General features: G+C 41.4%; 1 protein-coding gene across 2 annotated transcripts; it reads left to right on the top strand.

Moving 5' to 3' along the window:
• Window positions 1-315: 315 nt before the first annotated feature.
• Window positions 316-13810, top strand: PROKR1 (prokineticin receptor 1). 2 transcript variants are annotated; one of them, XM_042444874.1, is made up of 3 exons: window positions 316-486; window positions 4241-4863; window positions 12311-13810. In XM_042444874.1, the coding sequence occupies exons 2-3, from the start codon at window positions 4370-4372 to the stop codon at window positions 13005-13007; spliced, it is 1191 nt and encodes a 396-aa protein (XP_042300808.1). In that variant the 5' UTR covers window positions 316-486; window positions 4241-4369; the 3' UTR covers window positions 13008-13810. The 2 variants fall into 2 exon arrangements, with proteins under 2 accessions (XP_042300808.1, XP_042300807.1); XM_042444873.1 differs by having other exon boundaries at window positions 4236-4863.
• Window positions 13811-15337: the final 1527 nt, after the last annotated feature.

Here is a 15337-nt window from a genome sequence, read left to right as displayed (position 1 = left end):
GCTGATCCTGTTACAATTGTCTAGGAACACAAGCCATGCATGTGCCCCTGCCCAATGAAAGAATCATTGTAGCCCACAACACTCAGAGTTGAAGTATACTTTCCCCTTATAAACTTAGAAGTAAAGGGGCTGTGAGTCTTTGCTCAAAGACTGCCTTGAATGTATGTATACATGGCATCTGGAGCACCCATATTCAGAGGAGGAGGCACTGCCTCTTTAAAATTACATATGCAGAAGAAGCATCAAGAGGCCGCCCACCCAAGCTAGACTTTCGATGAAAGCAAACAGACAGCCGGACTTCTGATTCTGCTCAGCTACAAGGCAGATGTGCAGTTCCACCTCTAGCACCACTCAGCATCATTTGTTTAATCTTCTGTGTAGTACCACTAAGAGCGCTGTAACCATCCTGAGAGCCACAGCATATTAAGAGTGCAGAGTTTTCCATCTGAGCATCAATGAAAGACACAGACACAGCCTCTGGGACAGGTAATTTCTGCTTTTTTCCCCCCCAAAACAAAAAATGTCTTTACTATTTTGCCAGTAAGTTGATATAAACAGGTATGAACTACTCTGGAAAATGAATAATCAAAGCAAATCTTTATTTGGAACTGAGTTTAGAAATTCACTGTTCTTCTTTTGAAACAAAGAAGGAGAGTTTGATATAACTCTTACCCCTCCCCAGAAACTGTAATGGACTGATAATTTACCTCTGGATGCTAAGCATATTTTTTTTTCCGGATGAGAGAAGGTGTCAGATTGTTTTCAGCTGAATTTACTTCCAAATAGGTGTATTTATGTTGTACCCCACCTCACGTCTCAGGGAGAGGTGGATAAGAAATGCAATTATTCTTATTCTCATTCTTATTTGGGATAACACTGTTGGACTCTTCTATCTACAAATTACAGAAAAGTACCTGAGCTAGTCTATAGAAACAAAAAGGTAATTGCTTTGGTGTGACTATAGAAACCAGATGATTTATTATGAAGCTAATCCCACTGAAAAGTCCCAACAGTGCTATGCCATTCTCCTCCTTTTTCCCCCCCCTGTTTTAGACCAGTTTTGCCGGCTTCAGCATTCATTGACATGGCACCATCCAGATGGGTTGGACTACATCATGCCAGACAGCACTTTGGCTGTGGATGATGAAGTTTGTGATCAGCAAATTTGAAAAGCACCAAGTTGAAGGATGCTGGACAGGAGAAATTATAAACATTTATTTGAGCCTCTACTGTCTGAACCCTGATTAGAAACTGAACTTTATATAAGTAGCTTCCTCTGACAAAAATCCATCAATGTTGTCAGTGCCTTGTGATCACTGATGAGTTTCTTGAAAAATGCTATTTAATTGGTGTGACCAGTCGTCCACTTAACAGGTTCTTATTTTGGGTCCTAAGGAAAAAGGATTATAGTTTTGGATATTGTAAAGAGCTATTATTGGTGCAAAAAAAAAAAGTTGGAATTTTTCGCACTTATTCCACGGCATTTAAGGGAACTGCATAGTTGCAGTTTGCAGCTAGAATGTGAACCAAGAAGTGGGTTTGCTCCCAGTGGTGGGTTCAGGGCAGCTTTAAAAAATTCATTTGAGCTCAGTAATGGAAAAGGAGGCATGAGACAACAAGATATTATGCCAGTTGTCAAAGATAAACACATATACAACTCAAGAAGAAGAAAGGGTTTCATTTTGTTTTGAAAAATTTGGGGTTTACCCCTGTCATGGGTTAATTCGCTCTCATTGAAATGTCTGCTACTTTCCTCCAGCCTACATTCCTGGTGAGGCTTTCATAACTTTGAACATGAGGAAGCAGATCTGATGAAAGGAATCCCTTTGTTTGCAGTCCATGCACTACTTAAGCATCCTTTGTAGAGTTGATTTCAGTATAACCCAATCTGAGTATGAACTATTCCCCTCCATGTCACACCTTTATGAAAGCTTCACTCCACTGCATATGAAAGAGGTAAATGTGACCACGTGAGTTAGTAATACAGAGGTGTAGTAATAAATTTTAGAATGCAAGCACTACTCATGTCAGAATCCATAGCCAATCTGTCCAAGGAGTATACAAATTTACGGTCAACCCAGTCCTAGCGGTTTTGAGCCCTACCAGGAGCAGGTCTTTTGTAAATTTAATGTTCTTAATTGGCCATTCAAGACTAATAGGCTGTACAGACTGGTGTTATATGCCAGCCTTGGGGCAGAGTGGGGGTGTGCCGTCCGCACACCCCAACATTGCCCTGACATTGCTGTCACACATGCACCCGACCTCACAATGGGTGGCATCACAGCTCTCCTTTGGCTCTGCGTCCAGATGACACAGTGTTAAAAGGAGCACTAGAAGGTGCTGCCATGGTGACAAAGGCGCCTTTCGCCTGCACGAAAAGAGGCACTTTGCCATTCCTTTTATCATTGGGGAAAGGTCAGATTGGGGCCAAATCATGTCGTTGCCGCGGCCTCGGCATGTAGTTGCCATGGCCCCGATCCAGCACTGAAAGAGGTGGTAGCAAGCCACTCCAAAGGGGCAGTCTGTTTAGTCCCTAAGCTACCTTCAAATACTCAGCATTATAACCAGGCTCACAATGTAATGCTGCTGGAGAGGTCCATTTCTCTTTCAGCTACTGTAAAGATTATAGCTAAACCCAAAAGGAAAAGGGAAACACGTGCTGTGTGCATGTTTGCTGTAGATGGCATCTTTGTCCTGATGATCAAAGAGTTTGACTACTTAAGCCTGTCTCCATTACATCACTGTGCACAGGTCGGAAAGAATTAACCTGTGAAATCCCAGGTTCATTTTGGAATCCAGCATCTGACAGGTCTATCAGTTCTATTTACGATGAATCCATACAGGTGTTCCAAGGCAGCAGCTCCAAGCTGCCTATGGGAGTTCTAGTGCTGAAAGGGCTGAACATATGGGTCAGAGTCCCACACAGAACTTTGTATTGAGGCTGTTTTGTATTATCCAAGAGCTTAGAAAAGTCACCTTTTGCTTTACAATTCCAAGAATATTGTATCAACTACCATGATGGCCACATTGACTTTTGGAAACCTTGGAGCTGTAATTTTCTAAGCTCCTCTGTTCCACCCACAGATGCAGACATGGGCACAGCATCTCTGGTCTGTCAATTGAGAACAGACAAAACACTCCCAAGTATAAGCCTTGATTTCTGAACCTGGATGGCAGGCATATTAACACCACTGGAAAGTTAGGGGCTCGACCAACCGCCCCAAAAGGTGGGCTGGAGCCACCTGCTTTTGTTCCTGAGGGAGGCCACAGCAGCCAAACTGTGCAGCCTCCCTCCTCATCAAAAAGAACATGCTGCGTGCAGCGAGTGCCATGAGTGCACCATTGACACACTGTCACATGTTGATAATGCATGCACAACGCCATGATGTGCGGACACTGTGCCGCGCTCGTGTCATCCTGGTGACCCCTATGTGGATGGGGCCATGCCATGATGGCAGCACCAGTGCGCAGTAGGGCCCAAGACCATGCAGTCACTCCGCAACCCAGATCCCTAAAATCAGCCCCAGACTGCCGCTTTCCAGCAGTCTGTACCGGGCCATAGATTCTCTATGTTCTTGTGTCTTTTTGTCAGCTGTATGATGAAAAGCAGTTCTGTTGATTTACTCCAACAATGGGTTATTCCTTTGTACAGTTAGGAAATCTGCCACTATGTTTCTGTTTCCATATTAAATATTTGCTGGCATGAGACCTCTTTCACTCAAGTTAATTTCACCTACCAAAATTACAAGAGCTGCAGTTTAGTTTCAATTAGAGAGCCCTTCAGAGGCTGCAAAAGTACTCAGTGAAAAATACATAAGATGTGCTCTGAAGTGTGACTGACAAGACAGGAGCAAAACCTACACTGGAAAATCCTTTCCCCGTCCCTCTCTCCCCCACCCTGTCCTATTATTTTAGCCTGTATATACACACATAGTCGTGCAAAGTACTGCTGCCTGATAAAGTGTTGCTATTGGGTTTGAAAACTGAAAACATGATTACAAGCCATCTAAATGCATTGTTGTTGTTGTTGTGTGCATTCAAGGTGACCCTAATTTTGCATGAGAGGACTCTGCAGAGGAGGTTTGTCTTTGCCTTATTCTGAATCTAAATGCACAGAAGCTTAAAATTTACACTTGTGGAAAGCTTCTTCATTTCTTAACAGAAAGCACACGAATGAATTGTTTGGCATTTTTCTGCACTCTGAGTCCATTCTCCTTCTCTTTTAATTTTTAAAGGTTAGAAATGACATGATTGCTGTCAAAGATACAGAGATCATGACTGATAGAAGAATGAAAACTTTTCCCAATACTGAGAAGACAAACTGAGCACGACGACTTCACTGAAGACAAGAAGAGGCAAGAGTAACACCATGAGGCAAGATAGGCATTATCCAAATGATACCCTCATGAGTACCAACTTTGCAGCCATCTACAGCCACAGTAATGGAGACTTTACCTCTTACCAAAACCTCACTTTCCCCTTCAATTTTAGCTACAGTGATTATGATCTGCCCTTGGATGATGATGACGATGTGACAAAAACTCGCACTTTCTTTGCTGCCAGGATTGTTGTTGGGGTGGCACTGGCTGGTATCATGTTAGTCTGTGGCATTGGCAACTTTATTTTCATTGCTGCTCTGGCCCGCTATAAGAAGCTCCGTAATCTCACAAACCTTCTCATTGCAAACCTGGCCATCTCTGACTTCCTCGTGGCCATTGTCTGCTGTCCATTTGAGATGGACTACTATGTGGTGCGACAGCTATCTTGGGAGCATGGCCATATACTATGTGCCTCGGTCAACTATTTGCGCACGGTCTCCCTGTATGTCTCAACCAATGCACTCTTGGCAATTGCCGTGGACAGGTAAGAAAGAGAATTGAAAAATAACATTGTCCGCAGCCATTAATTTTGTTTTTGTTCCTAGGTCCAGCATTTTCCAGATGGATTCTCCCATCCTTTCTCCTAACTGCCCGGCCTAAATTAATTATAGTTAATTGGATTCAAGAGCTCTTCACAGTCCTTGTCACCATCCACCCAATAAGAGCAACTGCCATGCACACTTCACAGCCACAACAGGCAGCTAAGAAGAAGGACAGGAAGAAAGGAACATCCCACAGTTCCTTGGTATTTTGGTAAAGCTGAGTTCAGAGCAAAAGGCAGAGCAGCAAACATGCCAGTCCTGGGCTATCACAACCAGCATGTTACTTACCATTATGAGCCATAGAAATCAGCACTTCAGGGGGTCTTTGTTTTCCCCAACATGGGCTGGACAAAGTGCAGCCCTTGAAGCCGCTAGACTACATTTTCTTATTTTTGTTTAAAAAGGCACACTTCCCAACATCTTTGTCTGAAGTGAGCAACTCACCCTGTCAATAGAAGGGATAAACACTTTGAGAATGATGTGATCTGTGTTCCATACTTGTCTTTCCTTGTCATCTTGTCATCTCGATCGTTTGGCAATAAAAAAGCGGGGTATAAATAAAGTTTTTAGTAGTAGTAGTAGTATTAGCTTCCCCTCTGCTATGAAAAAATAGAGTTAAAATCAATCCATCAGTGCAAGAAATAATGGATTTAATAAATGTTATAAAAAAGAATCCCAGGTAGATAAATACCTGAAATTGTATGCTCTTGGTTTTGTATGAAGTGGGACATTCCAGCTGTTAATTGGCATATTATTTAATGCCACATATAGCTTAAGCAAATATTATTAACATCCCTAAAATATGTCCTCATTTTGCAATATAACACTTTCTCCAATCCATATCTCCCCTTTTCGATAAAAATCAAATTGCAACAAGTAAACCCTGGAGATGGGAGCTGATGGATTCTGGGTAAAGGGAGAAAATGATAAATTTATAGTTAGCTTCTTGTTTGTTTGTTTAAAAAAATTCCAGAACTAGAAATAAATTATTCATTTAAAATATTGTATTTTTTTCCTTACCTATGGAACTGAAAAAAGAGATTTCATTCACTGGTTAACCTATTAAGGATAACACTATGGAAGAAAGTAGTATTCAGACTTGTCTTTTGTTCCTGTTCTAAAACAGGATTCAGTAGAAAAAGTAGACCTTTGTCTATTTTTTATTACAGTCCATTTTATTACAGTCCTTTGACTGAAACATCTTGTCATAAGCACCAGAGAAGATTTCAGCCCTAGAGCCACACCTCTCCAATGAATCCTAGCTTTTCAGCCACTTGATTAAAATATTGGTTTAAAAATAAGTTTGAAAAGATGAATTTGGAAGAATTTGAAGAAAGTCCAATCCACAGTGCAGAAATAATCTAGTGTGAGACTGCTTTAACGGCCTTTAATTGGGAGCTTCAGACAATTTATCCTTCTCTATCAGAGAACTCTGTTGCCACAACAAACTAAAGTTCCCAGGATTCCCTAGCACTGAGCCAGGGCAGTTAAAGTGGTCTCAAACGGGATTATTTCTGCAGTTTGTTTTGGACCAATATTGAATGTGGAAGCTGAGCAAATTTGAAAGAGATATCTAGGGAACTAGCTAATAGTAATAGTATAATAATTACAGAGGCTGCAGTGAGATAGTAATATGAATATAGTACATATGATTACCAAGCAGAACCATAATGGCACTGAATAATTAGTCCAATCTATGATTCATGCCATTACAAGCCCAACAAACTATGTTCAGTCAGAAATTACAGGAACACTTGAAGTAATAGTGGAACAATGACTGCCAGATTTTTGAATGACTGTGCATCTTGGCATCTTGAAATTTCTGTTAGCAAACAGCCATAGAAACGTCTCTTCCACACGGGAACCCAATGTTCCAGTCAACAATTTTAGATTAGCACCATTATCTAAAACTGGTAGGTGAGATATATATATATATATTCAGTGGCTTTTTCAATTTGCTAACATTTATTATGGTGAAATTGGAGAATAAATGTATACATTCTTTGACAAATGGATTTCTACACGCTATTGTTCAATGGCAGTATACTGGCAATAATTTTGCAATGTGGACTGGAAAATCTGGAGGAATGAGATTCTTGTCATTCTCTTTCTTTAAAGCCTAGGAGGGCTTCTATCATTATATCAATATTTTGTTTGACATATTATTTTGTACCAAAAAAATTATTTTCTGTATGCACTTAGGGCGGAAAAATGAAATGCACAGATATAGGATGGGGGACACCTGGCTGAATGAGACTACATGCGAAAGGGATCTAGGAATCCAAGTAGACCACAAATTGAACATGAGTCAACACTGCAATGCGGCAGCTAATAAAGCCAATGCGATTTTAGGCTGCATCAATACAAGTATAGTGGCTAGATCAAGGGATGTAATATTGCCACTCTATTCTGCTCTGGTCAGGCCCCACCTGGAATATTGCATCCAGTTCTGGGCACCACAATTTAAAAAGGATGTTGAGAAACTGGAGCATGTCCAAAGGAGGGTGACTAAAATGGTGAAGGATCTGGAAACCATGTCCTATGAGGAACGACTTAGGGAGCTGGGGATGTCTAGCCTGGAGAAGAGAAGGTTAAGAGGTGATATGATAGCCCTGTTTAAATATTTGAAGGGATGTTATACAGTATTGAGGAGGGAGCAAGCTTGTTTTCTGCTGCTCCAGGGAACAGGACCCGGAGCAATGAATGCAGGCTCCTGGAAAAGAGATTTCAGCTCATCATTAAGGAGGAACTTCCTGACAGTAAGGGCTGTTCAACAGTGGAACAAACTCCCCCAGAGTTTAGTGGAGTCTCCTTCCTTAGAGGTCTTCAAACAGAGGATGGATGGCCATCTGTCAGGGATGCTTTGTTTGAGAGTTCCGGCATGGCAGGGGGTTGGACTGGACGGCCCTTGTGGTCACTTCCAACTCTACAATTCTATGATTCTAAATTTAAAGTTTAGGAGCCCTGATGGTGCAGTGGTTAAATGCCAGTAGTACAGCCAGTATTGGAGCCACAAGGTTGTGAGTTTGATCCCAGGGCTTCACGGTTGACTCAGCCTTGCATCCTTCCATAGGTCACTAAAATGAGTACTGAGCTTTTGAGGGGCATTTAGCTAACACATGGTAAACTGCTTAGAGACTGCTTACAGTAGTTCATTATGAAGCATTATAGAAATGTAAATGCTATTGCTATTGCTAGAGTAATAATGTCAATGCACAGAAAGCCTACAGCTAAGATTACACTGTTCTATTGGAAGAGTTCACATCTTTGTTATATAAGAGTCAATTCTGTTACACAGACATTATACAGTATAACTAGAATTGTCTGAGATTTTACGTTGGATCAGAAATAAGAAGTAACACTTGCTCAGCAAGAAAATATAGTGAGGAGAATGAAATGGAAAATATTAGGGTTTGGGAGGAGGAATTCAGTAATGGTGAAAGGAAGGAAGGAAGGAAGGAAGGAGAGGGGAAAGAAGGCATAATAAGCCAGTGAATCACTTGGCTTTGAATGACATCACTATATCTTTGAGGAAGTATGAAAATATATTTGACATCTTTTAGACAGCATTCTGTTCTGAAAGTCCATGGTAACCTTGGAGAGAATTAACCATCTGAAGAATAGGTTAGCACACTCTGACATTTCTTTATGTGATAATGGAAGTCCATCAGAAGCATTAACTGGAACTCACTGACACATACGTCCAGGTCCACTTCACTTCAATGCTCATATCTGTTATCATTTCCCTTCAGAGCAAAATCTTTCACTTATCCCACAGGCAAAAAAAAGTAACATCTTAAGAATTTCTCCACCTGAGGTTTTTTTTTTTAAGTTTAAGAACTGTCATTTCTTGCACTTGTGAGATGTTTTCCTTCCTTTCCCCTTCTTTACTTGCCCTCCTTTTCCTCAGACCCTATATTCTATCTTCACCTGCAAAAATAGACTGTCACCTGAACGGTCTATAAAAGGGATGGACAATTGCATGGAGTGGGGGCAGAGGGTTCATCCCTGTGTGTCCCCTACAGGTTGCAGTGGTACATCCAGACATCCCAGAGGTAATGTGGCATCAGTTCCAGTCACCCCAAGTTTGCTATAAGGAAAGCAGTTGAACACATCAGGTTGGTGGAGTTTGACCATGACCCGAGCATGGAGCATCGCCTATTCTGCCAAAGATCACACCGCTCATACCATTTCTATGCAACTTGCAAGAACTAGCACTCTGCTGTTGTATGTTCCTGTGATCAAATGCCAGTTTAGGAGAATAAAAGATCTAAAGAAACTGAAGCAGTACGCCCCAGGTGCAAAGTGTGTAACCTTCCAGATGTCACTGACCTTCATCTCCCATCAACCTTGAGGCAGCACAACCAGTGGTGAGGGATTATAGGAGCTGCATTGCTCTCCATGACTGCAAAACACTACAATAGAGCAATGATCTTATATCCCCTTCCCTGGGAGTTGGTTCCATTGAACTCAAAGGGATGTGTGTCTGAGGAGACACTTATGGGATTGGATTGCAAATCTCTTGTTTCACCATTGTCTTGTTTTTCACAGATATCATGAGGCTACTCTCAAATTTTTCAACTGGGACCTGGTTAGCATGGAAACAAGGGAAAGGGCAACATTGCTTGCACAGCCCTCATGCATTGTGAAGGATCCCACAGTTTGTGCCACTTAATGGCAGAGCTCATGCCCCAAGGAAGCAACAGGCCAGGCTGTTGGATGGATACAGATGTATTTGCAGGATCAGCCTGATCATGAACTAATGTCTTGCACAGACATCAGGGGAATATATTATTGAAACATCAGAGAAGCAGGCCATAGTTCAGACAAAATTGTACCAATCAGGATTTGAGCTCTGTTTAGAAGTGAAAAGTGAAAAATATCTGGCCATCCAGATGTTTTGGAATTCTGCACTGAAAAGGTGCAGCCAGCACAGGCAACTATAATGAGGGCTAAAAGTTCCCCAACCATGTTTTAAATAGGGCGGATCCCCCTCACCCCCTGTTTAATACAATTGCTAATTTATTTATTTATTTATCCTTTAAAGCGGGAGAGGGAGCACATTCTTGCAGATATTGCTAGACCAGTCCTCCTCTCTATGATGGCCAGGAGTGCTGGGGTTTGCTATTATCCACTGACATTTGAAGAACTGCACTTCACCCATCCTGGCCTCAAGGAAAGCAGAGACTCTTGTTTTAGCATCCTGCCCAGCTAATTCAGTGGCGGCCAGAAGCAGACTGTTTGTACCTGGTTGAAGATACTAGGGTGGGGCAGGGTGTGTGGATTTCCAGGTCCATAACCACTGATTGAATGAGTAAGCACCTGAAGGGGGAAAAAATAGCTATCAATGCTCAACCCAGAATCATGTTGCTTGCAGAACACTGCATGCTTTCTGTTCAGAGGAATCCCCCCCCCCATCAGTTACATCTATCTACTGGAGTTCAATGCAAAACTCATGCCTTTGCCTGGGTTTAGGAAAGAGAGTGCATTCTTGTCTTAGTTGATTAAATCCGTTTATCTCTAAGAGAACAAACTGGCAGTGTGTACAATACAGAATGTGCTGGTCATGTCAATCTAAGTAGCTGGGTAACCAGGTGACAGACATGTACACTCAAGATCCTTTCACTGATTAGATTAATCGAATTCATAATTCAGAAAAGACTCAGAAACAGTTACAATTTTACTTATGAGATTTATTGATGCAGAGAAGGATTCACGGATTCCAGGCAAAACAAGAATATTGCTGAAATCAACATTTTCAAGCCTTTGACTAAGTACTTTTTAGCACTATAACTAATTTGTTAGGCAACCTTCTGAAGTGGTGGTCTAGTACTGTAATCCTGTCTTGAAACTTCAAGCATTCACAGGAATATCATGCTAGGTTTCACTGATCATGTAGTGTCTGGTCAACACCAGAGGAGACGAGGCATTGACTGAATCCTATGTTCTCGTATTTCTGTGGTGATGCTACTTTCTGTATGTACCTTGTTGTATTATTTATTTTACAGATAATAAACTGCTCCATGTCAAAGACTCTGGAGTGCCATAGACTAAGTTAAATCTACCAAATGTATAAAACCTACAATAAAAACAGGGACAATAATTTAAAAAGTTGCTGGAATGTATTAGTCAACAAATCATTGCCTAACAAAGAAAGTGGTCAGAAAGGAATGCAAACAAAACCAAGCAGGTGCATACCTAATTACCTTCTGGAAAGGCATTCTAGAATATGGGAGACAATGCATTGGGAGTCCTAATTCTGGCACTCACAGATCAGATTTCAGGCCCATGTAGATCACAACTGAGTCTTTAGCAGACTTCAGTGAAAAGCGCAACAATAAGGCAGATGTCCTCAGGAATCTTCACCCTGTATTGTTTAGGACTTTGCACTCTACTGCCAAAGCCTTAAATGACTCCCAGTAGCCAACAGGCAATCAGTATGAAGCATGTGGCAAAAGACATTACATTTTGCTATGGCAGGTGAAGGGTCTGGAAACCAGGCCCTATGAAGAGAGACTTGGGGAGCTGAGTATGTTTAGCCTGGAGAAGAGAAGGTTAAGAGGTGCTATGATAGGCCTGTTTAATTATTTGAAGGGGTGTCATATTGAGCATGGACCAAGCTTCTTTTCTGCAGAGCCAGAGAATAGGACCCGGAGCGATGGATTCAAACTACAGGAAACGAGGTCCCACCTCAACATTAGGAGGAACTTTCTGTCAATAAGAGCTGTTGAACCATGGAAAACACTCCCTCCAAGAGTGGTGGGATCTTCTTCTTTGGAGGTTTTGAAACAAAGGCTGGATAGTCATCTGTCAGGGGTGCTTTGACTGTGAGTTTGTGCAAGGCAGGGGGTTGAACTGGATGGCCCTTGTGGTCTCTTTCACCTCTAAGATTCTATGAAAAATATCCAAGAAGCTGCTTTCTGTACAAGTACCAGCCTCTGCACCAACCTCAAAAGCAGACTCCCATAGAACATATTGTAGTAGTCTAATTTGTTTAGCATGTCTAGAGAAGTGATTTTTAAAAAGAGACCAACATTTTTTTCTAGTACAGTCCACCCTCTCCTTACGTGGGGGATCCGTTCCGGACCCCTCCGCGTAAGTCGAATTCCGCCTATGCTCAAGCCCCATTGGAAACAATGGGGCTCGTGCGTGGCGGCATGGTAGTGCGGTGGCAGCGGGGTGCAATGGGTGCACGCACCCATTCAATTGAATGGACATGCCGCCCCTTCTGCCCTGCGCGCCCCACGGCTTGGGTGTGTAAGCTCAAGTCCACATAAAGCACACCCGCATATGACGCAGGTGCACTGTAGCTGGTAAAGTAGCTTGAAACACCTAATTTAATTGCATATCTTTCCAAATATGAAATTGGAAACATCTTTTCTTTTTCAGATACCTTGCTATCGTTCACCCACTGAAACCAAGGATGAACTATCAAACAGCAACCTTCCTCATCGCTGTGGTTTGGATAGTATCGCTCATCATTGCAATACCATCCGCATATTTTGCAACAGAAACTGTCCTCTTCATGATAAAAAATCAAAAGAAAAATTTTTGTGGACAGATTTGGCCAGTTGACCAGCAAATATATTACAAATCCTATTTCCTGTTCATCTTTGGTATTGAGTTTGTTGGACCAGTTTTCACAATGACTCTCTGCTATGCCAGGATCTCACGGGAACTTTGGTTCAAGACTGTCCCAGGCTTTCAAACAGAGCAGATAAGGAAGAGGCTTCGCTGCAGAAGGAAAACGGTGTTAGTGCTCATGTGCATCCTGACTGCTTATGTCCTCTGCTGGGCACCTTTCTATGGCTTCACCATTGTCCGTGACTTTTTCCCCACTGTGTTTGTGAAAGAGAAGCACTATCTCACAGCCTTCTATATCGTTGAATGCATTGCCATGAGCAACAGCATGATAAACACCATGTGTTTTGTAACAGTAAAGAACAACACCATTAAGTATTTCAAGAAGATCATGTTACTGAGATGGCAGTCTACCTACCATGGCTCCAAGTCAAGTATAGACACAGACATCAAAACAAGTGCCATGCCTGTTACAGAGGTAGTGGATTGCATCAGACTTAAGTGAAGTCGTACCAGATGTCTCCTTGCAACAAAGATTATTTTTGGTGTGGCACCTTTCTCACACATTCCTTCCTCCTTTTCTTTGCATTATGTACATGTGAAAATTCATGAGGGAAGGTGCTGCAAGCCAAAGCCCTGTCTTAGGAAAAACTCTTAAATGTTCTTGGATATTCTAACTGGCAGAAATTGGGGGAAATGAACCAACTTTACCCAACTCTTCCAAACATTCTACTTTACCTTTCACCATAATCCTCACAGCCTCTTAACTAGATTGCATGCCTTGCCAATCATTGCTTGTGTAAAACAGAAAGGATTGGAGATGATCAACAAGTTGCCTTGTGGGCTTCAGTTACGTTTCTTGCATCATCAGAATAAACCCAAACAATTCTAACACAAGGGGCAAGCCTCTTCTTCAATAATAATTTTGTTTCTGATGGACACTAGAGCTGATGGAACCAAGCTTGGTTTCTGTGAAAATTAATCTGTCCTGAAAAATCATTCTCTTGTGGCATTATTTTGTTATAGAAATCTCATAATGTCTGCCCATTAGAGACATAAGGGTACAATGTAATTTTACTCTTATTGTATACTTGATAAATGGAGCAGCTATGCTTTGGGGAAACCAGTCTCTTTAGTCCCTGAGATTTTTTTTTCCCTGATAGATGTAAAACTACCTTACATTTACATGTGAAAAAAAGCTGGATTCTCTATACAGTGGACCCTTGACATCCACTGGGGTTTGGTTCCAGGACCCCCTGTCAATACCAAATCCATGGATGCTCAAGTGGCAAAGTCCAGCTTTAATGTTTGGGGGAATATATATATATATATATATATATATATATATATATTCCCCCAGCCATGGATGTTTGAATCTATAGATAATGAACCCATGAATATGGAGGGTCAACTGTATTTGTAAAGCAATTCCATGTTTTCATTCAGGTGGATTTGTGTGCTATTTAAAGATGGTTAATCCAAACAGTATAATAGGATGTCTAAACAATATCAAGGTCCTCTTGATTTTTTTTAATGAGGTTGGTATTTCCTCTGAATATGTTTGTGTATACAGTGTGCCCGCATCATACACAGCTTTCAGCATACACTGGAAGCTGTGTCAGAAGAAGCCTCAGTGCACTCCAGAAGGGGTAATGACACGTGTGCCCGTGGCGCGTGCACTGTGCCACGCCATGGGCATGAGTCCCATTATCTTTAATGGGGTTTGAGCATACACGGATTCCCCTTACATGGATCCCCCATGTAAAGGAAGGGACCACTGTATGTGTATGTATATGTATATATGTATGTGTGTGTGTGTGTATATATATATATATATATATATATATATATATATATATAATAGCTCAAATTATAAGAAAGATAGTTTTACGGAATCCACAAGCCCTATCTCCTGATTCCAGACTCTCTCTGTCCACTCTACTAAAGCATCCCCTCCCAACTTTCTAAAATATGTTAGAGGTGTGTTATACAAAAGGTACTGGTATAACCAAGTGAAGCACCAGGTCCCCAGAGTATTCCTCTGGTTATGTAGGAAGCAAGCAAAAACTAAAGAGGCGATCAGTTAATGAGCACATACTGCAGATTCTACTACAAAATAGGTTTGTGGAATAGATGTCATTCATGAGATGAACTAGGGCCCCTTCATGTAGGGCCACAGCTCAGAGGTACAACATGCACAGGTTTTGCATGCAAAAGGTCCTGGTTAAGCATATAGCATTACCAGTTAATTGGATACAGGGCTGGGGGGAAAAAACCCCATAGGGCCTGTCCACCAGTCAATACAGGCTGTCATTGCCAAGATGGACCAATGCCCTCCAATTCAGGATAGAGCATCACCAAACATTCAGCTAAAGGATCAAACACTGCATATTTTATACAAGACACAAAATGAATTTTACCCCCTGTATAACTATCTGAATATAATTTGAAAAAAAATGCAAAAAGGTCAACTGTTGCATAAGTAACAGACAGCTAATAGATCATTTTCTTCTCCTGCTGGAGTTGAAGTGTCTTGTACACCCCCACATTTCATAAAAAGCTCCTCTTAAGCATTTTAAGGATCTACTAGATCAGTGGTTCCCAAACTTTGTGGGAAGATGAAAATCTTAGGAGAACTGATGAGGATGGGGTGAGAAAGTCTTTTGTCCTCCTCAACCCCAGTTTGGAATCCCCTGTGTTGCTTGTGCCATGACACTGGCAAACATATATACATGCAACCTCTCATGTTAAAATATTTTTGCCTAACGTAAGTGTAATACACAGATATTATTATTATTATTATTATTATTATTATTATTATTATTATTATTATTA

The sequence above is a fragment of the Sceloporus undulatus genome, chromosome 1 (genome assembly GCF_019175285.1).
Source record: "Sceloporus undulatus isolate JIND9_A2432 ecotype Alabama chromosome 1, SceUnd_v1.1, whole genome shotgun sequence".
NCBI classification, from domain to species: domain Eukaryota; kingdom Metazoa; phylum Chordata; class Lepidosauria; order Squamata; family Phrynosomatidae; genus Sceloporus; species Sceloporus undulatus.
Note: the sequence above shows the minus strand (reverse complement) of the source record. Positions and strands in the feature narration are given on the sequence as shown.

Bases quoted from the DNA above. Each gene is read 5' to 3' on its own strand.
- PROKR1 (XM_042444874.1), top strand. From the start codon at position 4,370: ATGAGGCAAGATAGGCATTATCCAAATGATACCCTCATGAGTACCAAC. The intron at 4,864-12,310 runs GTAAGAAAGAGA...TTTCTTTTTCAG, and splicing joins TTGGCAATTGCCGTGGACAG to ATACCTTGCTATCGTTCACC.